General features: G+C 40.1%; 1 protein-coding gene and 1 pseudogene across 4 annotated transcripts in view; both read left to right on the top strand.

Annotated features, from left to right (window-relative positions):
• SHROOM4 (shroom family member 4) overlaps positions 1-26,605 on the top strand; it is a 264,044-nt gene that overhangs the window by 127,172 nt on the left and 110,267 nt on the right. For all 4 annotated transcript variants that reach the window (XM_002721647.5, XM_070067065.1, XM_051834719.2 and 1 more), the window contains one exon: positions 7,914-8,065. In XM_002721647.5, coding sequence (XP_002721693.2) covers positions 7,914-8,065 — 152 coding nt within the window. The remainder of the gene's footprint in view (positions 1-7,913; positions 8,066-26,605) is intronic.
• On the top strand, positions 11,666-12,446 carry LOC103345152 (protein MEMO1-like; annotated as a pseudogene).

Raw genomic sequence — 26,605 nt, 5'->3', positions numbered from 1 at the left:
AGATTGAGAGAGAGAGAGAGAGAGAGAGAAAGAGATCAAGAGAGTGAACGAGTGAGAGAGTGAGAGAGAGAGAAAAAAGAGAGAGAGAGATCTTCCATCCTTTAGTCCACTGCTCAAATGCCTTCAACAGCGAGGGCTGGGCCAGAGCAAAGTCAGGAGCCAGGAACTCCATTCTGGTCTCCTACATGGGTTGCAGTGACTCAAGTATTTGGACCATCATCTTCCAATTCCCACGCCTGTCAGCAGGTAGCTGGATCAGAAGCAGAGTAGCTGACACTTGCACCAGCACTCTGATATGGGATGCAAGCATTCCAAGTGGCAGCTTAACCTGTTGTGCCACAAAGCGTGCTCTGCAGGCAATTATTTTTAGTAAAAATTTATATCAGTAAAAATGCTTTGAGCAGGTGTCCTCACTATTCATAATTCTATTTATGGATGATATAAATTACTTCTACCAATATTAAATATTAATAAAGCTTGACTTTCAAGTTTTTACAAAAGGATAAACATAAGCGTTCCAGTAGATCATCTTATCCCAGTCGCGGGTGTATGTGCCTCACTTTGGGCACTGTTCTAAACCATCAAATATTGATGACAAATCGTGATAACATTAATGTTTGTTAGCATAAGACTTCAGTGTAAACAAATGACTAGCATTGATGGGACCCCAGTGAGCATATCTGCTGATAGTGTAAGAAACCCTGAGTTTGCTCTTGGGCAGTCATGTTTGTCTTCCCTTCCCTGGCTTGCTGAGACAGCCGGATGATGTGAATTGGTTAGGAGCAAAGGCAAAGGTACCTTTGGTTGCTTGTGTGAGGACAATGCTTTTGATTTCTTCCCCTGTCCTCATCAACAAATTCCTAGAGCTGAGTTTGGCTCTGGGCTGCTTGAGTTTTTGGCAAAGATGCTCATGATTTGACTTGGGCTAATCCCCAGGGAAATTTAATGATTTAGCACTTAAGAGGGCCTTTGTTGTAAGGATTAGTAAACTAGATGATGATTAAGCAGCTGGGGAAGAAGGTGCTGTCTGTAGGGATGGATCATGCTGTGGGCTGCTATGTATTTCTTTAAATTTATTTACTTGAAAGGCTTAGTCACACACACACACACACAGAGATAGAGAGAGAGAGAGAGAGAGAGAGAGAGGGAGACAGAGAGAGATCTTCCATCCGCTGCCTCACTCCACAAATGGCTGCAATGGCTGAGGCTGGACCAGGCCAAAGCCTGAAGCCAAGATCTTCTTCCGGGTCTCCCACATGGGAGCAGGGGTCCAAGGACTTGGGCAATCCTCTGCCACTTTTCCAGGTGCATTAGCAGGGAGCTGGATTGGAAGTGGAGCAGCCAGTACTCAAACTGATGCCCATATAGGATGCCAGTGTTGCAAGCGGAGGCTTAATCTGTTATGCCATAATACAAGCTTGGTGCATTATGTTTCCATTAACTCAAGGTCAGGGGAGCCCTTGGGCTTGACCCATAGAGCTTTACACTATGGGACAAATTATTTGAAAAGCAGAGAGAGACAGGGAGATATTCTATTCTCTGGTTTACTTCTCAAATGCCTGCAATAACCAGGGCTGGGTCAGGCCTTGTCACCGACGTGGGTGACTTGGGCCAACATCCTCCACTTCCCAAGTGCATTAGCAGGGAGCTGGATCAGAAGCAGAGTAGCTGGGACTCGAACCAGGCACTCTGATGTGGGATGTAGGCATCCCAAGTGGGAGGAGTATGGGCATGTGCTTCTTAGTTTGTAGAGGGAAAGAATGGCTTCTCCCTTGGTGTCCATCTGCCTGTTCTGTGTCTATCCAGACATTTTTGCTTTGCACTGAGCCTACTTACATCTTGTTCATTGGTAATTGTTTTTGAATCCTCATTTATTTAAGAAACGTGTTTTTGTTTTCTATTTGCTTTTGGAAAGCTGGGATAAAGTAGGGCAGATGAAATTAGGAACCACAAAGTTTCTTGTTTTTCTAATCTAAACTGCTTTGGAAATTTGAGAGTGATGTTTAAAGGGGGGATTTATGGAGAGAGACAAGTTAGGACAGCTAGTGTCTACAACCTGGAATCAGAGCATTGAAAACCATGGCAAGGAGATTGCAGAAGTTTAAAAGACCGTATCTCCCACTTCCAGGGCACCCTGATAGTTTCTCCTAGCATGATGAGATTCTCAAGGATACCAGCAGGGAAGAGAGGGTAGATTGCAAACAGCTCCTAACCTATGGTTTGCTCAAGACTTGAGACCAAGTTTCAGAATAACTGAGGACTTTATCCATTCTTTAATGAACCTACTTCCCCAAACCAGCTTATCCCCATCTGTATATTTTCTACTGATTTTCCAAAACAAGCTAAATTTCTGAACAGATGCCAGGAGTGTTCCTAAAATTTGAAAATTTTTCAAAAGTGCCAAAATGACAGGCAGAGGATATATTCCTTATTCAGAAGTAGAATTACTGTATTTTGAGCCTTTTCTGTCTATTTGAAAAAAAAAGAAAGAACAGAAAAAAGGAAAAAGCAAACAAGCAAGCAAACTCCCATCAATTTAAAATAATTCTGTTGTTTGCCTTCTAGACTATGGTTAAGCTAGCAGAGGTAGGAATATGGACTGGACATTTGGCCAGAAGCTCGTAGAACTAACCAAGGAACTTTCAGTAAATTTGTTTTTACCAATAAATTTCCCATTACAAGCAGAGGTATTCACAGCTGTGTCGTTGATCTTTAATGCTGCCCTTGCACTATTGTCATAGTCCTTCAACACTTGCTAGTTCTTGTTGCAGATACTGTTTCTCCTACTGAATGAATTTTAAGAGCATCAACCTCCTCTAATATTTCTTTCCTTCACTTTTTCATATCTCCTAAGTTTGTTTACAAGACTTGAGCAAGTATCTGCTAGAAGCTGACGAAACACAAGCTCATAGAAAGGACGCAAGCGCCGTTATGTCGAATTTTCTTTGCCTTTACTCTCAAGAGGTCAGCTTGTCACTTTGTTGACAGCCATCTAAGCACTTCATGCTTTACTGAAGACCCATCCAAGATGTCCCAATCACCAGCTCATTAGCACAAAATGGGACTTCAGCAATCTCTTTATCTCAGTGGCCTGACTGTGCCTTATTAAGTGTCCCAACCTTGGTGGATGGCTCTGAAACAATGCAGACAGACCAAGGGAAGTTGAGAGCTGGACGTTAATTAGTCCGTTTTGAAGGAGTGAAACATGGGTGAAGGCAGAGTACAATGGGGAGAAAAGCCAGGGTTCTCCGTGTCAGCAGAAGGATAATGTGTGACTTTTCTCACTGTTCACAGGTCACTGAATGCCAGGGCTGCCAGGGCCTAGAGCTGTCAGAGCCCAAGAGATCATCTAGCCAGGCCCCCACGTTTTACCAGTAAGGGTTAAGGGAGGCCTCAAGAGTGGAAAGGGACTTGTCCAAGGTCAATCATCTCTTCCCAGTTTTCCAGACACCAGCTGGCTTTTGGTTCTGTGACCTCTATGCAATCAATTTCCAATTACTTGGACCATTCCTGGTTAGCCCAGCCATCACTTGGATAATCCAAAATGACACGTATGTTAACCATAGTTTACATTGGGCTTTGTGATGTGTGTTTATACTGACATTCCAATGCATCTGGGTCTAATCTGAGAATTCACAACACTTCAAATTCAACAAGCAAACCACCCTGAAGGTCTAATTCAGGAAGAGCTGGAAAGCTGACCAGCCTTACTGAAAAGACAGCATTATATGATGTTACACAGTCCCTCAAGCAAGGTATGTTAATTTAAATGAGTTTGTTGATTCACACCTTTCCTGGATCCCAGCCATAGTTACCAGGTGGGAGGGTCGGCAAGGCAAAAACAAAATCTGCTCTAGAAAAAATAGATACCTCCTTCTTTTGTTCCTTCCTTTCCTCCTTCCCATTTGTTCTTCCTTCCTTTTTCTCACTAGAAACATGACCATCTGCCTTGTCTTCCATATAAACAAATGTGTGGTTGAGTCACTGACCTGGAGAACTGGCTGTCAGGAGGCCAAACAATCAATGAAAGATGTGCTAGAGCTCGGGCATCTAGAGTTGTAGGAGGAGAAGAAAGGAAGGAAGATCAATGCACCATCATCCAAAAAGGACTGAGAAGTCTCAAGGAGGAAGGAGTCAGTTGTACAGCTCAATAAATAACTTGGATCTGGAACAGGGCTAGTTTGGGGTATGATCCAAGGGATCTTGAACCAAACTTCCCTGGTGTTTGGGATTGTGCTGGTTTCATGTCTGAGCATTCTCATCCTTGTACTGAAGTAGCATTATTACAATCAACATATCTGTTCTCTTCCTGCTGCTGGTGACCAGGAAGGGCCACGAACAGTCACCTGAAGCTATAGGCCATGAAAGAGTCTTGTACAAGGACTTAGTGGCAGCTGAAGTGACATTAGGTAATCTCAAATGCCCATGCTTTTGCTGCAGCAATAATTAGGCATTTTAGTTTAAAATGTTCTAAACCCCCATTTCATCTGTGGGCCTAAAACAAACAGAAATCTTATTGGTATAACAGAGTGCTTGATTAACTAGAGATAGTACTTAATATCAATACACATTCAAGGGAAGACTTGTGGTAGTAGTAACATGGATAATTGAGTTGCATGAATAAAAAATGGGTAGAGTGAATGAAGACTAATTACATCATTGGGAACATTAGCATTCATTAGTTAGACTCCTGTTTGTGGTTCTTTGTTAGCTCCAAGCACTTTCTTTTTTTCTTTTTAAAGATTCATTTATTTATTTGAAAGGTGGAGTTACAGAGAGAGAGGAAGAGCCAGAGAGAGAGAGAGAGAGAGAGAGAGAGAGATCTTCCATCTACTGGTCCACTCTCCAAATGACCACAATGGCTGGTGTTATGCCAGGCCAAAGCCAGGAGCCAGAGATTCTTCTGGGTCTCCCAGATTGGTGGCAGGGGCCCAAGCATTTGAGCCATCTTCCACTGCTTTCCCAAGCACATTAGCATGGAGTTGGATTGGAAGTGGAACAGCCAGGAATCAAACCTGTGCCCATATAGGATGTCAATGTCTCAGGCAGGGTGACTTAACCTGCTAAGCCACAATTCCAGCTCTCTTCGCCCTAAGAAGCACTTTCAAAAGGCTGATCTCTGTTGAAAGTTCTGGCCTTCCGTGGATGCCAAAGGAATGAGTCATGGGAATAGAATTTTGCTTTGCTTTTCGCTTTTCTCTAGTTGTTTTTTTTTTTTTTTTTTTTTTGGTGGTAGGTGGCAGTGACTGTGAAGTTATATTGATAATGATGTTGAAAATAAGATTGCAATCCTAATTAATTTGCTGAGAGTTGTTTCCCACTTACCAATGTTATATTGGCTTTTTTTTTGTTTTAAGTGGTAGCCCAGATACCAAAACAAAGGTTTTGTCAGACAAAGGTTAAGTATTATTTATAAATAAAAAAACAGCTGGGTTATTAGCAGCAATACATTTAATAGCAGTCTGCGATTTAACTCAGAAGTTCCATTTATTTGATGGGGCTTTTGAAATCCTGAATTAACAGTTTTCTCTGTGCTCAGGAGCGCTCATCTGCCAAATTACACATGAGTCTGGCCAACCTAAAGCTTAGCTATACTCTAACCCCCATGGTGTGAGGATAGTTTTTGGAGATGCTATAAAAGATGAAAAGATTGGAACAAGAGTAGAAGTAAGTGTAAAAGCACCTTCACTGAAGACCAGCTCTTAGTTGTCTCATTTAGAGTCTAGCATTTCCATAAGGACTGTATGATTTAATCATCTTTACCTCCCCTGCTCCCCACCGCATGCAACCCCTCTGAATTACATTGGTGTATTATACCATGTTCTCTCTGTCCGTTTCAGTGGACACAGAAACATTAGACAGTAACTCACCTCTGAGGCTAGGGGCTGTGAGCTTTGTTTATTTCTGTACCTCTAGCATTTAGCATGTTGTCATGTGCACGATAGAAATTTAAAAAATATTTAAGGAATGAATGCAGGATGAGATGACTCCTATCAGCATGGATGGAACTGATGTTCCAGTAGGTAGAATGTACCTTAGTGGTGAAAGGAAATTTACGTATAAAATCAGCCAGAAGCAAGGACTCTTAGGGACATTCTGATTTGCTTTCTTTTTGGCTACCCTAAAAGCTATTATTTCTGCCTAGTGTCCCGTGCTTCCAGGCCTACCAGAATTACCAATTCTCTTACCCAGATTGGTCCTGGTCCATGGACATTCTGTAGGCTGTGAAACAGTAAATACCCATATGCTCAGCTTTGGCTGAATGCACACTGTGTGCCAAGCACTGAAAACACTATGCTAGGCACTTGCTAGAGAGGTATAGCTAACTGAGCAGCTGCTTTGAACCTATTCCATATCTTTTGAATTTGTAATTCTATTCACAGAATATTGAGCCAAAAGCTACCTTTAAGGTCTCCCAAATCAGCCACCTTGCTATGATAATTAGAGCTCGTATTTATTGAGGAGTTATTGTCCCCAGACCCCAGACATTTCATATGTGGGTACTTCAAAAAGTTTGTGGGGAAATGGAACTGAAAAATTTATTTTGCTGCAAAATTTTTTTGAAATCCATCTGTAGTTTTTTCATAATATGCGTTTTCCATGAATTTTTTGAAGACCCTTTGTATGAATGGATTTCAACATTTTGTGTACCAAAATAAACCTACCTTTCAATTCCATTTTCACTAGCTTTTAACCTTTATTTTAGTTTTAAAATTTTTTATTTATTTGAAAGAACAAGAGAGACAGAAACAGAGAAGCAGAGTTCCCATCTACTGGTTTACTCCTCAAATGTCTGCATTAGCCAAGGCTGGGCCAGGCCAGTGCTCAGAGCTGAGAACTTAATCCGGGTCTCCCATGTGGGTAGCAGGAACTCAAATACTTGAGCCATCACTGCTTCTTCCCAGAGTGCACATTAGCAGGAAGCTGGAATTGGAAAAAGAACTGGGACTCAACTCTAGGCACTCTACAGCATCTTCACCACCGCACCAAATGCCAGTCCCTTCCACAAACTTTTTTTTTTTTGACAGGCAGAGTTAGACAGTGAGAGAGCGAGAGAGACAGAGAGAAAGGTCTTCCTTCCATTGGTTCACCCCCCAAATGGCCACTACAGCTGGCATGCTGCGCCGATCCGAAGCCAGGAGCCAGGTGCTTCTCCTGGTCTCCCATGTGGGTACAGGGCCCAAGCACTTGAGCCATCCTCCACTACCTTCCCGGGCCACAGCAGAGAGCTGGACTGGAAGAGGAGCAACCGGGACAGAATCTGGCGCCCCAACTGGGACTAGAACCCGGGGTGCTGGTACCGCAGGTGGAGGATTAGCCAAGTGAGCCGTGGCGCCGGCCTCCACCACAAACTTTTTGAAGTATTCTTATATGGTAACAATCCTGTGTGAAGCAGGTATCTTGTTACATTTCACACACGAGGTAACTGAGACATACAGATGTTAAATAATTTGTTCAGGGTCATATAGCTATGAAGTAGTAGAGCCAGGATTCAAACTCTAGTTTGTCATTCCACTCGAAGATAGGAAAAGACTTTAGCAAATGTCATTTTGCAGAAGTCTAGCTCTTCTTGCTCTAATTTGTGGGCATAATCTGTTATACCATGCTGCTACTTTAGCTACACTGTGGGATTTCCTCCAAGCGTCATTTTCTTATATAGAAGTTCTGGTCTCCCCATATGGACTGTTCATTCCTCCGGGCAGGGATTGCTTTATTTCCTCAAGGGGTTGTCCAAGTTTTGCCTTCAGTAAATAATGGCCTGTGATCAGCTCCTTAGGTGCTCCTGGGAAGCTGCCTGGAGTGATTTCCCAAGTACTGTTTGTGGTTCCTTGGTTGACAGGAAACAGAAAGTAGAATTTGGGGGAGTAAGTTGACTTACCACCTGCTTTCTCTTTTTGTTCTCTTCAACACAGATTGAAGATGGAGGCAAGGCGGCCCTGTCCCAGAAGATGAGGACTGGTGATGAGCTGGTGAATATCAATGGCACTCCACTGTATGGCTCCCGCCAAGAGGCCCTCATCCTCATCAAAGGCTCCTTCCGGATCCTCAAGCTGATTGTCAGGAGGTAAGGTACAAGAAGAGTTTCCGTAAGGAACAGAAGCCATTGAAACTACTTGGTTGGCAGTAAAGCACTGGTAGATTCATGTCTCTAGCAATGTCATTGAAGACAAGGGTGTTTCATGTGAACAGAATTTGGCAGATAACTCAAACAGAATGGTCTAAAAGAAAGACCCTTGAGGGTAAATCCTGACACTGCCATGTATTGGCTATACCACTATGCATACATTTATTTTGTCTCTGCAAGACTCAGTTTCTTTATATACTATTGAAGGGACTAAATGACTCGGCAACACCACGGGCATTTTTCTGTCTTCTCCTTCATAACAGGCTGCCACTGCCCAACCGTGTATCAGTGGAGATTGAAAGAGACCCTACAGCCAGCTGTGGTAGTCATTTCCTATGGTAGGCAAACCCTAAGACAGGAACTCTGCTCTTGACGAGTGTACATACAGTCTAACAGGGGAGAAAAGACACACATGGGGCCAGTTAACTAACAATACTTTTTTAAGATTTATTTGTTTATTTGACAGGCAGAGTTACACACAGAGAAAGGGAGAGACAGAAAGAGAGGTCTTCCATCTACTGGTTTGCTTCCCAAATGGCAGCAATGGCCAGAACCCAGCCGATCTGAAGCCAGGAGCCAGGGACTTCTTCTGGGTCTCCCATGTGGGTGAAGGGGCCCAAGCACTTGGGCCTTCTTCCACTGCTTTCCCAGGCCATCAGAAGGGAGCTGGATTGGAAGAGGAGCAGCCAGGACTCAAACTGGCATCCATATGGGATACTGGCCACTGCAGGTGGAGGCTTAGCCTACTATACCACAGTGCTAGCCCCAGCAATACGTTTTTTAGAGAAAGCAGTAGAGGAGGTTTCACAGAGTTTTATAGCATTGTGAATTTTCAATTTTAAACAGAAATTGCTCTTCTAATTAAAGAGAAATAGAGGTCACTTCAGAAGGGATTGATGGGGTAGGACTTCACAGAAGAGGTAGAATTTGAGCAAAGCATAGATAGATTTTGAAAAATAAGCCACCAGAAGCGGAAGGTATTCCAGGTAATTGAAATAAGCAGAAGGAAGTTAAAGAAAATACATATTATGTAAAACATGGATTTCAAAAATTTTGCAACAAACTAAATTGCATTTCTTTTTTTTTAACTTTTATTTAATGAATATAAATTTCCAAAGTACAGAATATTGATTACAATGGCTTCCCCCCATAACGTCCCTCCAACCCACAACCCTCCCCTTATCCACTCCCTCTCCCCTTCCATTCACATCAAGATTCATTTTCGATTCTCTTTATCTACAGAAGATCAGTTTAGCATACATTAAGTAAAGATTTCAACAGTTTGCTCCCACACAGAAACATAAAGTGAAAAATACTGTTTGAGTACTAGTTATAGCATTAAATCTCAATGTACAGCACACTAAGGACAAAGATCCTACATGAGGAGTAAGTGCACAGTGACTCCTGTTGTTGACTTAACAAATCGACACTCTTGTTTATGGCATCAGTAATCACCCTAGGCTCTAGTCATGAGTTGCCAAGGCTATGGAAGCCCCCTGAGTTCACTGACTCTGATCATATTTAGACAAGGCCATGGTCAAAGTGGAAGTTCTCTCCTCCCTTCAGAGAAAGGTACCTCCTTCTTTGATGACCCATTCTTTCCACTGGGATCTCACTCACGGAGCTCTTTCATTTAGGTTTTTTTTCCCCCAGAGTGTCTTGGCTTTCCATGACTGAAATACTCTCATGGGCATTTCAGCCGGATCCACATGCCTTAAGGGCTGATTATGAGGCCAGAGTGCTGTTAGAACATTTGCCATTCTATGGGTCTGCTGTGTATCTCACTTCCCATGTTGGATCATTCTCTCCCTTTTTTATTCTATCAGCCAGTATCTGCAGACACTATTCTTGTTTATGTGATCCCTTTGGTTCTTAGTCCTATCATTACGATCAATTGTGAACAGAAATTGATCACTGGGACTAGTGAGATGGCATTGGTACATGCCACCTCGATGGGATTGAATTGGAATCCCCTGGTATGTTTCTAACTCTACTGTTTGAGGTAAGTCAGCTTGAGCATGTCCCGAATTGCACATCTCTTCCCTCTCTTATTCCCACTCATATTTAACAGCAAACACTTTTCAGTTAAGTTTCAGCACTTAAGAAGAATTGTGTATTGATTACAGTATTCAACCAAAAGCATTAAGTAGAACAAACAAAAAAAAATACTAAGAGGGATAACATATTAAGCTGCTCATCAACAGTCAGGGTGAGGGCTGATCAAGTCACCGTAAATTGCATTTCTACAAAATTTTTTGAATTCCCTTCATATTTGGGCACAGAGTTTATGCTGCCACCAAAGGATCCGCCTTTGGGTGAGCTTGCTGTGTGGCCTTTCTTTCATTTTGCTGTTGTGCCTTTGCTTTGACTGCTGGAGCTCAGACTTCCTCAACTCTATTGGTTTTTTTTTTTTTAAGTGATTAAGTTACTTTTATTTTTTTAGAAAGCCAAAGTGACTAGAATTGGTCTACACTAAAGAAAGTATACAACACCATACCATTATTTTAGTTGGAAGAGCCGCACCAAAATTCATGACAAAAAAAAAATAAAAATGTAGAACTATAAGAAAATCCAGTGTTTTTTTTCTTATTGTTACTAGAAATTCAAGTAAATGAGTCAAATTGCATAAAGCACTGAAAAAGCACAGCAGTGTACGGTCTGCAATGATCTGAAAAGCACTAAAAACACTCCAATGCCTCCTCATTTGCAGACTATCAAACACGGTCTTGGAAGGACAATATCTGCTCTTTCACAGTCTTGAATTTATATTCTATTACAATATGGTAATGACACGAAGGGATGTCTTACATAAAAAGGCAAACTGAAAGTAATTTTAAAGTTAACTATAAAATTAAACAATTCTAATTTCTGTGATTTAAAAAATCACATAAATATGTCAAATATAAAGTACATCCAAATATATTTTTACATAAGAGCTGAGATTTACCATTTTTAACAAATTCTGAGATGGAATTACTAAAAACAGTATTTCATGTATACCATAGAGCAATAAGTTTAAATCAGACTATTTTGAGTTGTGTAGCCCTTTATTAGCAACTAAAATAGAAGGTATCTGTTGTACAACACGGGTAGTAATTGACTATAATTGGAGATTTATTATATTCTAATACAGATCATTTATAAATGCAATTTCTTTATTAAAAAGCTTCCACCCTTTTTTTTGTTTGTGTACAATTTGCAAAACTATTCTGAAAGTGGAATATATGTGCACAAGTCTGCAGAGAGTGCAAATTTAGGATATGGTAAAGGCTTCACAAGTTACTTTCCAAACTCTGCCACAGCTGGGCCTTTCCATTCTCATCTTTTTTCATCAAAATATTTTGATGCCAGCCTTCCTTCAACTGCCCTAAACTATAAAGCATTTTTTTTAATGAGTTGAAATTAAGTAAGGACTACACCTACTAGAAAAGAAGAGAAGAAAGTTCTATTAGTCTGAGGTTTCAGAATCCCCCCAAACCAGGACCAGTATCTTGGTAAAGGCTAGGCTGGGACCGCGGACAGATGGGTCTTGTGCTGCCCATGCTTACAAACAAGTGGATCCATCTATAACCCGGAGAATTTTCATCCTTGGACCTTCTCATCACGTGCCCCTCTCTCGATGTGCACTTTCCAGTGTGGATATATATAGGACGCCTCTGTATGACCTTCGTATTGACCAAAAGATTTACGGAGAACTGTGGAAGACAGGAATGTTTGAACGCATGTCTCTACAAACAGATGAAGATGAACACAGTATTGAAATGCACTTGCCTTATACAGCTAAAGCCATGGAAAGCCATAAGGATGAGTTTACCATTATTCCTGTACTGGTTGGAGCTCTGAGTGAGTCAAAAGAACAGGAATTCGGAAAACTCTTCAGTAAATATCTAGCGGCTCCTAGTAATCCCTTTGTGGTTTCTTCTGATTTCTGCCATTGGGGTCAGAGGTTCCGTTACAGTTACTATGATGAATCCCAGGGGGAGATTTATAGATCCATTGAACATCTAGATAAAATGGGTATGAGTATTATAGAGCAATTAGACCCTGTATCTTTTAGCAATTACTTGAAGAAGTACCATGATACTATATGTGGAAGACATCCCATAGGGGTGTTACTAAATGCTATCACAGAGCTCCAGAAGAATGGAATGAATATGAGCTTTTCCTTTTTGAATTATGCCCAGTCAAGCCAGTGCAGAAACTGGCAAGACAGTTCAGTGAGTTATGCAGCTGGAGCCCTCACAGTCCACTGACGCTCTGAACCCTCAGGGATGCTACCTGCACACACTCATAATCTGTTTTCTTTATCCTATACACATGCCTACCTTTTGCCATTTTAGTTCTTTTTATTAGAAGACAGCATCTCCCGGCAGTCCTATTTCTCCCTCTGTCTTTTGCCCATCTCACTTCTTTTGTTCATACTCAATTTGAAAAGGCGTCTGTACTCAGCATCTTCACTTTTTTACCTGCCTTTTAGATTTCTACCCCCTGCAGTCTGAATTCTGGTGCTCAGAATGCCACTGAAACAACTCTGGCAAAAAAAATACAAATTATCTCCTAATATTCAAAGCAAATGGAGTCTTTCCTTTTTTTGTTTCCTTTTTTATTCAAAATATTATATTAACAAAAAGTATATGCATTATATGAATTTATGGGGCATTTATGTGTGACATTTTGTTTTCTTCTGTGTGCTTCTAGAAGCATTTTTAAATTTTATTTTAAGCTTTAACAACTTATAACATTTTTCCATATTCGCTTCAGATGTAGATATTATACAGACATAAATATACTATTTTTCCTTGGAAACAGGGATATTAATATCACACAATGAGGGATTCATGGCAGTGATCATAAAGAGAGGGAAGACAGGTGTATTGTCATGTTGATGGTATAATTTAGTGAATACAATGTTTATAAACTATGTATGAAATAATATGACATCTACACCATTTTTATACTCTCTATATATTAACTTCCACATAAGAGAAAACATGACTATTTGTCATTCTGTGTCTGGCTTATTTCACTTAGCATAATGATCTCAAGTTCCATCCACTTTGTTGCAGATGTTAGGATTTGGGGGCCAATGTTGTGGCACAACTAGCAAAGCTGCCCCATATGATGATGCAGGCATTCCAAATGGGTGCCAGTTCATGTCCCGGATGTTCCACTTCCAATCCAACTCCCTGCTAATTGCCTGTGAAAAGCAGTGGAAAATGGCCCAAGTGTCTGGACCCGTGCCACCTATGTGGGAGACCTGGATGAAGCTCCTGGCTATTGACCCAGCCCTGGCCACTGCATCTATCTGGGGAGTGAACCAGCAGATGGAAGATATCTATCACTCCCTCTTGTCTCTGTAACTCTGACTTTAAAATAAATAAATACATCTTTTAAAAGTCAGTATTTTATTCTTTTTTATAGTGGAGTAATATTCCATTGTGTATATATGTCACATTTTCTTTATCCATTCATCAGATGATGGACATCTAGGTTACTATCTTTGTTGTTGTGTATTGGGCTACTATAAACATGAGAGTACAGCTGTCTCTTTCATATGTTGACTTCTCTTCCTTTCAATACATTTCCAGAAGTGGGATAGATTGGTCATATGATAGATCCATTTTTCATTTGTTGAGGAACTTCCATATTGTTTTCTATAATGCTTGTACTACTTTGCATTCCCACCAATAGTGTATTAGGGTACGCTTTTCTCGAGAGTCCTGCCAGCATTTGTTATTTTTTTGATTTTTGAATAATACCCATTCTAACTGGGGTGAGATGATACCTCATTGTGGTTTTTATTTGCATTTCCCTGATGGCTAGTGATCTGGTGTCTGTTGACTATTTGTATTTGACAAAATGCCTATTCATATCCTTTGCCTATTTCTTAACTAGATTGTGTGTTGTTGCTGATTCTTTTTATTAAAAGATTTATTTTATTTATTTGAAAAGCAGAGTTACACAGAGAGGAAGAGACAGAGAGATCTTCCATCCACTGGTTTACTCCTCGAATGGCCATAACAGCAAGGGCTGGGCCAGACTGAAGCCAGGAGCTAGGAGCTTCCTCTGGGTCTCTGTGTGGATGCAGGGGCCCAAGGACTTAGGCCATCTTCTGCTGCTTTCCCAGGTGCATTAACAGGGAGCTGGATGGGAAGTGGGCAGCCATGGTTCAAACTTAACCCGCTACGTCACAACATACCTACCATGCCACAGTGCCAGCCCCAAAGTTGCAGTCTTGTTTCAGACTTCTGTGTGTGGAAATCCAATTTTCCCAACACCAAGTGTTGAAAAGACTGTCCTTTCTCCAAGGAATGTTTTTCGCATGTTTGTTGAATATTAGGTTGTTGTAGATATGAGTATTTATTTCTGGGATTTGTATTCTGTCTCATTGGTTTATACATCTCTTTTTATGCCAGCACCTTGCTGTTTTGATTTCAATAGCCCTGTAGTATATCTTGCAATCTGGCATTGTGATGCCTCCACCTTTTTTTTTCAATGTATTAACCAAAAGTTAATTAAAGGAAAGGTAATATAAATTTTTCATAACACATTTATTAATAATAATAAAAATAAAAGTAGGAAAGTTGGTTTCTCAGTCCAGCTAATCACATGTGCTTTAAGCTGCTCAACAGTCCATATGGCTAGTGGTAACCCTAACAGACAACAATGATGATGAACAGATTCTGTTATCACCACAGTTGTATTGCACAGTGCCAAACAGTAGATATGTCTTCCTTTCAAGTCCTGACACTGATTTTGAAGAACTCATTTTATATTTGTTGATTTTCTATTTTAGGTCTACATTTCAATGTATCATTTTCTCTCCTTTCTTTGAACTTTGTTTTTATTGTTTAAGATTTCTTTGGCAATTTGGGGTCCTTGTGTTTCCATACAAATGTTAGCATTTTTGTAGTTCTGTAAAGGATTTCACTGGGATTTTCAATGGAACTGCATTGAATCTATAAATTGTTTTTGGTAGTATAGACATTTTGGCCATTAATTCCCCCAATATGTGAGTATGGAAGATTTTCCCAGTTTTTCTTGTCTTTTATTTCTTTCATTAATCTTCTGTATTTTTAATTGATATATATTTAACATCTTTAGTTAAATTTACCCCAATATATTGACTTTTTTTAGCTATTGTCAGTGGGATTGTTCAAGTTCTTTCTCAGTCAGACCATTGATGGTCTATAAGAATGCTATTGATTTGCTTATTTTGTTTTTTTTTTCCCCTAAGGAAACCTTTTATTTAAGGAATACAATCATCATGCATTTCATAAGTACATCTTTAGTAATATAGTGATTCTTTCCACTGTACCTGCCCTCCCACCCACATCCCCACCCCTTTCCCTTCTCCCTCTCCAATTCCCAGTCCTATTCTCTACTAAGATCTAATTTCAATTAAATTTATGCACAGAAGCACAGAAGACCAACTCTATACTAAGTAAAGAGTTCAACAATTTGCACAGAAAAAAAAAAAGCTGTTCCTCAATAGTGGAGACAAGGGCTGTTCAAACTCATTGCCTACCTCTGCCTAATACATTAAAAGAAAGTAAGTCCTTGAGAACAATTTGCAATTTTGCTGAATTCTTATCAGTTCTGACAGTCTGTTGGTAGAGTCTTTTGTTCACCTATGTAAAGAATCATGTCATCTGAAAACAGGGATAATTTTTCTTTCTCCTCTCCAATTTGAATCCCCTTAGTTACTTTTTCTTACCTAATGGCTCTGGTTAAAACTTACAGAGCTATATTGAATAAAAGTGGTACAAGTGGATATTCTTGTCTGTTTCCATATCTTAGTGGAAATGCCTCCAGTTTTTCCCCCATTCAATATGATGCTGGCTGTGGATGCATCATAAATTGCCTTTTTTGTGTTGAGGAATGTTCCTTCTATAATCCAACGTTTGAAGATTTATATCATGAATGGATGCTGTATTATATCAAATGCTTTGTCTGCATATGTTGAGATAATTGTATGGTTTTCATGCTTCATTCTGTTGATGTGCTGTCTCATGTTTATTGATTTGTGTGTGTTGAATCATCCCTATATCCCTGGGATAGATCCCACTTGGTCAGGGTGGATGATCTTTTTGACATGTTGTTGGATTTGACAAGCAAATATTTTGTTGAGAATTTTTCCATCTACATTAATGAGGGATAGTGATCTACAGTTCTCTTGAATTAAGGTAATGCTGGCCTCATAGAATGAGTTTGGAAGGTTCTCCTCACTTTCAAATTGTTTTGAGTAGTTTGTGAAGAATTGGTGTTAGTTCTTCCCTACAAGTTTGGTAGAATTAAGCAGTGAAGACATCTAGCCCTGGGCTTTTCTTTGTCGGTATGGTCTTTATTACCATTTCAGGCTCAAACTTGGTTATTGCTCTATCCAGGTTTTCTATGTATTCATGCCTCAGTTTTGGTAAATTATGTATCCAGAAATCTATCAATTCCTTCTAGCTTTTCCAATTTGTTGGCATATAGTTGTTCATAATAGTTCCCAATTGATTCTTTGTGATATCTCCTTTTTCATCTCAGATTTTGTTGATTTGAGTTTTCTCTCTTTTTTCTTGCTTAATCTAGCTAAAGGTTTATCAATTTTGTTTCCATTTTTATAAAATCTAACTCTCCATTTCATTAATCTTTGTATTGATTTTTTTAACTTTTATTTAATGAATATAAATTTCCAAAGTACAGCTTATGGATTACAGTGGCTTCCCCCCCATAACGTCCCTTCTTCTTTAACTTTTACCATTTGTTTTCATGTAGTAATTTTGAGTTTGATTTATCCTTGTCTTTCTAGATTATTTTTTCCAGTTTTTTGATGTAGGGATTTATTACTATAAACTCTCATTGATACATTGTGTTTTCATTTTCATTATTTTCAAGTTATCTTTTTTACTTCCCATTTAATTTCATTATTCAGGAGCATGTTGTTCAGTTTCCATGTGCTAGTATAATTTCTAGAATTTCTTTTCTTGTTAATTTCTAGCTTCATCCCATTGAGGTTCAGAAGATATATTACATGATATCAACTCTATACTGGGCCAAGGCAAAGTGCAGAAACTCTAGGCCAGGAACAAAGTGCTGTGTTAGGAGGGGCACAGAGAAACTAGTTCCAAGTCTGAGTGAGCAAGATGTTGCCGGACTAGGCAGGTCATGTAAGGCACAAGCCAGAACCCTAAGGGTGTGCCTTGGGTAGGGCCAGAGAGGTCTGGCTATGAATTATTTTCAGTCTTCATTACATGTGACTTCTAGAAGCCATTTGCAAATACTGCTCCGGATTATGATCTCCACCCTCTTTTATGAAACTCTTACTTTCAACATTCTGAAAAACTTGTTGCTTTCTTATTTCTCTGCCTAATATTTTTTAACCAGATTCCCTGACTACCTGCCCTTCCCTCTGACCATCCCTTAAATGTAGGTGTTTTTCCAATTCCTACCCTTTCTAATTTCATTAGCATGTCACGGAAAATCACACCCAGTCCTATAGCTTCCAATTTTGTCTAGATGTTGATGATTGTATCGCCTTTGCCCCAGATTATATAACCAACTTTCTACTGGACATTTATACTTTGATGTCTCAGGAGCATTTCAGACAAAAGAGGCCCTAATACTAACATCAACTTCTTCTCCTGTCAAGCTCCCTATCTCAGTGACCAGGAACACCATGCAGTCAACAAGCCAGAAACATGGAAGCCATCTTTAATTCCCTTATTTGTCTCATATTCTCCATCCGAATGTTATACCTCAAAGAGAGAAAGCTTAAGTGGAAAGGATTTGGAATTAGGAAAGGGGAGGTTGTATATGATCTCATTGATTTATTATGATTTAGGTGGCAGGTTAAGTCATGCTTTATACAATAGATGCGTTATCACCAATTTAATTTATATTGGTTATGATTTAGGTTTTATTTTTTATTTTTTAAAAAATATTTATTTACTTATTTGAAAGTCAGAGTTACACAGAGAGAGAAAGAGAGAGAGAGGTCTTCCATCTGCTGGTTCACTCCCCAGATGGCTACAATGGCCAGAGCTGCGCTGATCCGAAGCCAGGAGCCAGTGCTTCTTCCGGGTCTCCCACGTGGGTGCAGGGGCCCAAGGACTTGGGCCATCTTCTACTGCTTTCCCAGGCCATAGCAGAGAGCTGGATCAGAAGTGAGGCAGCCGTGTCTCGAACCAGTGCCCATATGGGATGCCAGCACTTCAGGCCAGGGTGTTAACCTACTATGCCACAGTGCCGGCCCCTCATTTTATTTTTAAAGATGTACTTATTTTACTTGAGAGGCAGATTTGGCAGACGGCAGACTTACAGAGAGAGAGAGAGAGAGTGAGAGCGAGAGAGCAGAGAGAGATTGAGATCTTCCATCCACTGGTTTACACCCAGATGGCCACGATGGCTGGGGTTGGGCCAGGCCAAAGCCAGGAGCCAGGAGCTTCATCCAGGTCTCCCATATGGGTAGTAGGGGCCCAAGCACTTAGGCCATCCTCTGCTGCTTTCCCAGGCACATTAGCAGGGAGCTGGAGTGGAAGTGGAACAGCTCAGACTTGAACCTCTGCCCACGGAATGTGGGTGTTGAAGGAAGTGGCTTAACCCACTGTGCCACAACACTGGCCCCAATTTAGGTTTCAAATAAGACTTCTTTGAAGTCTTGATGAATTTGGAAAAAAATATTTATTTGGAATCACATATAGCTGCATATACATATACAAAGTACTTCTTATTCTAACACATGGGAAATAGTAATTCCCAGTATATTGGATTTTATGACAATTAAGTGAAACCATTTATATAAAATGACTTTCAACAGAATGGTTTATCGGGGAATTTTATTCCTATTCCTTTCCCTAGGGTATGAAAAATGCATAACTGGGATGACCAAACATTGTTAAGTAGGAAGAGCATCAGAACTTTGGTGTGCATTGTAACTTAACCTGAAGATTTTCTGGAAAACCTTTATGGGTATCAAAGATCTAAACAATAAATAAAGGCCCCTGTGAGAAGCTGGTTGTACAGAAACACCAACACTTATAAGGTGTGTGTACACCATCCTGAGTTTCTGAGTCAGTTACAAGAATGAGAGAATTCAGGTACTTCCCACATTCACCATCCCCTGGTAATCTCCTTATCTTCTTTCTTCCTACTGTAGGGATATCTACCACTACCAGTCATGTAAGAGTAACTACACGCATGGCCTTGGAGATAAAAGAGATTTTTGGTTTTCATGGCTCTGGCTCCCTGAACCCACACTGATTACACTATCCGCCCCCTCCTTCATCTCAATCCCTATTGGCCCAAGCTTTCAATGCATAATTTATTAGGTGATGCTGCCCTCTTGTGGAAAACATCACCTTCACATATAGACTACCCCTGGGCATGGCATGGGGAATTAATTCATTCCTTCTTGCTTAATCCAAGTAGTTTATGAAAGAGCTCTTACCACATAAAAGAAATGTGATTTCACTGAAGTTTATGAGTATTCAGTCTAATGTTTTATATATAGGTAGAAGAACTTCGCTTTAAGTAAGCAGTCAATTGCAATGACCCAACCCTGAACTTTAGGTTTGGACTTGAGTCTTTGGGAATAAACATAAAGAAAAGGAACTTTAGAAAGTGGTCTGTTCTGAAAAGGCAACCTGACTCTTCCTCCTATATTATTTAGAAGATAATGACCAATTAAGCAGAAATCTAGCTGTTATCCTCATCGCTTCTCCGGCCCCACCCCTCTCGAATCTGAGTTATTCTAAGTCTTGATGTGTCTAACCTGCTAAAAATCTCCTTGATACTTTGTCTTAATTCAATTACTCATGATTTCTCACCTGAACTATTTTAATAGCCTTCCCACTGACTTCTTGGTATTGAATCTCACCTCCTTCCAATCAATCCTTCTCCAAAATAGAAATCTGAGTATGTTACATCGATATTTGAAAAAAAAAATCAGGAACAATAACTGTGCAATGATGTTGACCCCGAGATTAATTTTATATGATAGAAGATACAGACCATATTGCAGATACTGTATTCATGAATTTTTTGGCCAAGAAAACAAATTCAAATATGTAAGAAAAAAACCTCTTAGTAATACAAGAAAAATTACAGAAGCTTCTATATGGAAACTTTTTAGCATAATTTAACCTTAACAATAAAGAATATTCAAATTAAAAGTACTTAGAAGATTTTCAAGACATAATTCATTAGATCCAGTTAGTAAATTTCAAAAATTATATATTATAGACAGTGCATACACTTCCCTTACAAATATTCAGAAAATATTTAAAATGTTATGCTACAAAGAAAACCTTTGTGAAGTCTTAACGTAGAAATCACAAAGGCCTCCTTCTCTGATAATAATATACAGTGTTTACAAAATAAAAAACAAATTTAAACAAGTCTTCAACTATTTGATATTTTAGAATACATTTATATGCAAGTATTAGCCCAAAGAAATACTAGCATAATAATAAAAAATAATGAAAATGACATCATGATTTATCAAAATTTTGAGAGTACTATTCAGAATAAATTCATAACCTTAAATATTTTTATTATTAAAAATGAAGAATGAAATTACATGACTAAGATACAATATAATATGAAGCCAAGGGCTAGAGTTTTTTCGGAGGATGAATTAAATAGATAAGCCTCCAGCAAATTTAATCAGGAAAACAAAGATGAATCACAAACAAAATTTAAAATGTGAAATGGAATATAACAACAAATACGCCGAAGGTTTTTTAAAGACACATTACTTTAATTGTATCTTAATACATTTTGGTGGAAGGCATTTGAGGCAGCAGTTAAGTTACCTCTTTGGATGCCCATGTCCCGTATCATAGTACCTGGTTTGAGTCGGAGATCCTCTGCTTTCAATCCAACTTCCTGCTAGTGTATCATCTGCAGCAGCAGCTGATGACTCAGGTAACTGAATTCCTGCCACTCACGTGGGAGACTCACATTGAGATTTGGGCTCCTGGCTTCAGCCCGGCCCAATGCTGGCTGTTGCAGGCATTTCAGGAATGAATCAGCAAAGCTTTCTCTCTGTCTCTGTCTCTCTCTCTGTATCTCTCCTATCCCTATTGTGCTCTCTCTCTCTCTCACTTTCAAGTAAATAAATACATTTTAAAATCTTAGAGAAATTTAAAAATATTTAACAAAATTTTACATGTCAGAAGTTATTGAGAAGTTGTAAACTAGATTGTTCTGAAGGAAAACAATAATCAAAGAGAAATTTCCTACAATATTTTAAACCAGATATTTTTATTACCGAGTTCTTTCCAATTTTCTAGGTATTGCCAAGTTCAATTCTGTAACCATATTATCAAATTGAAAACAAAAACATTGCAGAGTTATTTACCTGTTTTTTTGTTTTGTTTTGTTTTGGACAGGCAAAGTTAGACAGTGAGAGAGAGAGAGAGAGAGAGAGAGAGAGAGAGAGAGAAAGGTCTTCCTTTTTCTGTTGGTTCACCCCCCCAAAATGGCTGCCATGGCCAGTGCACTGTGCTGATCCGAAGCCAGGAGCCAGGTGCTTCTCCTGGTCTCCCATGCGGGTGTAGGGCCCAAGCACTTGAGCCATCCTTCACTGCCCTCCCGGGCCACAGCAGAGAGCTGGACTGGAAAAGGAGCAACTGGGACAGATACTGGCGCCCCAACTGGGACTAGAACCCGGGGTGCCAGCGCCGCAGGCGGAGGATTAGCCAAGTGAACCGTGGCGCCAGCCTATTTACCTGTTTTAATTTCAAGGCAGAAATACAGAGAGACATTTGAGGAATAAACCATCTGTTGGTTCACTCCTCAAATTCCTGCAACATCCAGGACTTGGCTAGGCCAAAAGTGGGAGCTAGAAGCTCAATCCAGGTCCCCCACGTGGGTGGCAGGGATCCAAGTACTTGAACCATCACCTCTGCCTCCCGGAGTATGCATTAGCAGGCAGCTGGAATTAGAGAATGGAGCAAGGACCGAACCCAGGCGCCCTGATATGGGATGTGGGCATGCCATGTGACATCTTAACTGCTAGGCTAAACACTTGCCCCCACATTTTCTAAGCTAGCATTACTCTAATAGCAAAACTTGATAGACTGCTCCAAAAGTGAATATTCTATCCAGTTCATGAGTATAGTTGCAAAGTCTATAAATGAAATTATATTAAATCAAATTCAACCATATAGGACAATAACAATTAATTGCAATTGATAAAATATATTTTAAAAAACACAGGTAAAATCTGAAATAGCATACAGATATAAAAAAAGAACATGGTAATGGTTCTACTTAACTTATTAATGAGGAAACTGTTGAGGTGTTAAAACCAGTTCAGAGGAGAAGTCAAAAACAGAAATTAATTTAAAGGTAACAGTATACCAGAATAACTAATTTTTTAAAAAGATTTATTTATTTATTTGAAAGTCAAAATTACACACAGAGAGAGGAGAGGCAGAGAGAGAGAAGTCGGTCTTCCATCCGATGGTTCACTCCCCAATTGGCCGCAACGATCGGAGCTGCGCCGATCCGAAGCTGGGAGCCAAGAGCTTCTTCCAGGTCTCCCACATGGGTGCAGGGGCCCAAGGACTTGGGCCATCTTCCACTGCTTTCCCAGGCCATAGCAGAGAGCTGGATTGGAAGAGGAGCAGCCAGGACTAGAACTGGTGCCCATATGGGATGCCGGCGCTTCAGGCTAGGGCATTAACCGGCTGCACCACAGTGCTGGCCCCCACAATAACTAATTAAAAGTTATATTAACAAATGTGCTCCATTCACAGTAAGAAATTGAATACATAAAACACTCAGGAATACCTTTAAGGAAAAAATACATAAAAGAAAGAGGATATATATGGAGGAAATTACAAAACTGTTCAGAAAGAAAAAAAATGTATGCAAGTTATTTCTGATGGTGCGGGTAAATTCTTAGGGCACTGTGTTAAGTCATTCTAAGAGAAAAAGCAACAGACAAATTTAATAAATTTAATGAACAGTACATTCACTTGCCCTGAATTAGTTGTACTCTCCTTAGACAACTTCCACACTATCCCATCATTCCTCCACCACTTATTTATTTATATATCTTTAATTTTAAAGTTTTAATAAAGATACAGTTCTGAGTATATAATGATATTCTCTTTCTTGCTCCCTTCCTCCTCTTCTTTCCCTCCCTCTCCCTTTCCCCCTTCTCCCCTTCACTTTTGAGATAACATAGCTTTAATTTACATTGCAGTCAAGGGCTTAATGTTCCAGTAAATGAAGAATTCAACAAGTGAAAAGCCAAAAGACCCTAGCTTAGTGGAACTATAGGCAAGGGCTATAAACAATAATCAAATGGAAAAATAAACTATTTCACCCATATACATCAAATTAAAGAGTAACCACAGATCATTAAAGCTATAGTAGAAAGGGGCTGGTGCTGTGGCTCAGTGGGCTGATCTTTACCCTGCAACACCGGCATCCCATATGGGCGCCAGTTCTAGTCTTGGCTGTTCCTCTTCCAATCCAGCTCTCTGCTACAGCCTGGGAAAGTAGTAGAAGATGGCCCAAGTGCTTGGGCACCTGCACTGACCTGGGGGACCCGGAGGAAGCTCCTGGCTCCTGGCTGCGGCCATTTGGGGAGTGAACCAGCGGATGGAAGACCTTTGTCTCTGTTTCTCACTCTCATTGTCTGTAACTCTACCTCTCAAATAAATAAATAAAATCTTTTAAAAAATAAAACTATAGTAGCATAACATTATTAACCATTAGTTTGACAAAGATTTAAGACAAAATTTGACAAAACCGTATTTGCAGCAATACTAATAAACACAAGCACTTCTTTCTTTCTTTTTTTTTTTTTAAAGATTTATTTATTTATTTGAAAGAGTTACAGAGAGGCAGAGGCACAGAGAGAGAGAGAGAGAAATCTTCCACGTGCTGGTTCACTCCCCAAGTGGCTGCAACAGGGGAAGATGCGCCGAGGCCCAAAGACTTGGGCCACTTTTCACTGCTTTCTCAAGCCATAGCAGAGAGCTGGATTGGAAGAAGAGCAGGCGGGACTTGAACTGGCGTCCATATGGGATGCTGGCACTGCAAGCGGCGGCTTTAACAGCACCAGGCCCTGTTTTATTTTTTGTGTTTTTTTTTTTTTTTTTTGAAAATTTTAGCTCTCACATATAAGGGAGAACATGTGGTTTTGTCTTTCTGTGTCTGGCTTATTTGACTCTATGTGATGTCTTCCAGTTGCATCCATTTTGCTGCAAATGGTAGAATTTCACTTTTTTTGATGACTGAATAGTAAACCAATGTGTATATATGCCATGTTTTCCTTATCCATTCATATGATGATGGACACTTGGATTGATTATTTTAGCTGTTGTGAACAGTGCTGCTGTAAACATGTCCACCATTTATTTTTGAAGTTCAAAGAAGCAGAATTTATTATTGCTGATTCCCTTAGCAATGTCAGCTATTGAGCTCCAGGACATTCTTTCACTACCATTTTATGTTTTGGCACCTGCTTCACAGTTATCTTTTCTACCCCAGTCCTAACTGTTATACTGAAAGGTGTCATCATCTTTGTAGAGGATCACAAACTTTATAGTCTTATGGGTCCTTGACCTTAACTTCAGGGATAAACCCTCTGTATCAGCAGCTCACTCCCCCAGCTAAACCATAGACTTTGCCAGTCTCAGTCAAAAAGTACTTGTACTTATTCAGTGTCTGAACTGTGTTAGAGTCTGATGATTCCATCATGAAAAACAGATATGGTCCCTGTTCTGGTGAACCACACCTGCCAGAACCTCCAATCATTTCCTATCTGGATTCCTTATCTAAATAACAGAACACAGAAAATAATTCATGACTATTATTTCAATTTTACTGAGGATGGCAAATAACTAGAAGCCCTCCAGCTACGTAAGAGAAGAGTGAATTCATTACATACAGTGAATGCTTTAGCGCAATCTTCAGCACTGTGAGCCTCCCCTAGGAACTCATTAGAAATGCAGATTGTTAGGCACACCATAGACCTACTGAATCAAAACTCTGGAGATGGCTTCCTGCAATGTGTTTAACAAGCTTTCCAAATGTAAAGCTCACAGTCTGAAAACCATTGCCTTGAGGGATTAGGGCTTCATTTCTAGAATCAGTTGAGAAAGAATAAATCCAGCTCTCTGATTATAACCTCTTCTTCTTCTAACTTTTCCATACCTCATTCCCTTTATATCTGCTCTTCCATATCGTCAAGGTCTCCAATTTCATTTTTTCCTAAGCTATCAGCCTCCTTGTAACTAGCATGGTTCATGATTCTCCTAACTCCATTCATTTATCTGAGCTACCCAATTCATGCAGTTTTAAAGACCACTTCTATCTAATGACTGTATCTCTATTTCTAATCTCTTCCCCAAATTCACATACTTATGTACAGCAGGCTGATAGGAATCTCCACAGGGTAAGTCGGCAGAAAATTGAAATGCAGTGTGTATAAATCTGAATTCATTAACCTATAAAATTCTCACCCCTAAGAATAGCAGCTGGTGGCAGCATCATCCATCTCATTCTTGAATCCTTGTTCTTGCACACTAAGCCATGTTCACTTTTTATACACTTTCTGAATCCATCCCCTTTTCTCCGTTTCTACTGTTGTTGCCCCAGGTCAGTGCTGGACATCTCAGCAGTTTCTCAGCTGCTTCACATCTGTCTGCCAAGGTTTTGCCATAGAGATGAATTCAAAATACAGGTTCAGTTGTATGACTCCTCTGCCAATACCAGAGGCATGAGAGAGAAACGTTTTATATCCTCATCTCTACTCCCATTCGCAACTTCATCTGGAGCTCCTTGTTTCATGCTGGTCATCAACTCTGTGACTATTCCATTCTCTCCTTTCTACTTGGAGCAACCTTTTCCTTTTCTTTTCCTGGTTCATGCCTTCACATTCACATTCACAGTTTTTAAGACTCAGACCCAGAGCATGTGCTGTGGCGGAGTGGGTAAAGCCACCACCTGCAGTGCCAGCATCCCATATGGGCACCGGTTCGAGTCCCGACTGCTCCACTTCTGATCCAGCTCTCTGCCATGGCCTGGGGAAGCAGTGGAAGATGGCCCAGGTCCTTGGGCCCCTGTACCTACGTGGGAAACCCAGAAGAGGTTCCTGGCTCCTGGCTTCAGATCAGCACTCTTGCTTAGTAGGCTAAGCTTCTGCCTGCAGTGCCAGCATCCCGTATGAGCACTGGTTCAAGTTCTGGCTGTTCCACTTCCGATCCAGCTCCATACTTATGGCCTGGAAAAGCAAAGGAGGATGGCCCAAGTGCTTGGGCCTCTTCACCCATGTGGAAGACCTGGAAGCGGCTCCTGTCTTCTGGCTTTGGATCTGCCCAGCTGCAGCCATTACAGCCATTTGAGGAGTGAAGCAGTTGATGGAAGACCTCTCTCTCTGTCTCTCCCTCTCTCTGTAACTCTGCCTCTCAAATAAATAAATAAATCTTTAAAAAAAAAAGACTCAGCCCTGGGGTGGTTGTTTCTAAGCCA

This window comes from Oryctolagus cuniculus, chromosome X (genome assembly GCF_964237555.1).
Source record: "Oryctolagus cuniculus chromosome X, mOryCun1.1, whole genome shotgun sequence".
Classification (NCBI taxonomy): Eukaryota; Metazoa; Chordata; class Mammalia; order Lagomorpha; family Leporidae; genus Oryctolagus; species Oryctolagus cuniculus.
Note: the sequence above shows the minus strand (reverse complement) of the source record. Positions and strands in the feature narration are given on the sequence as shown.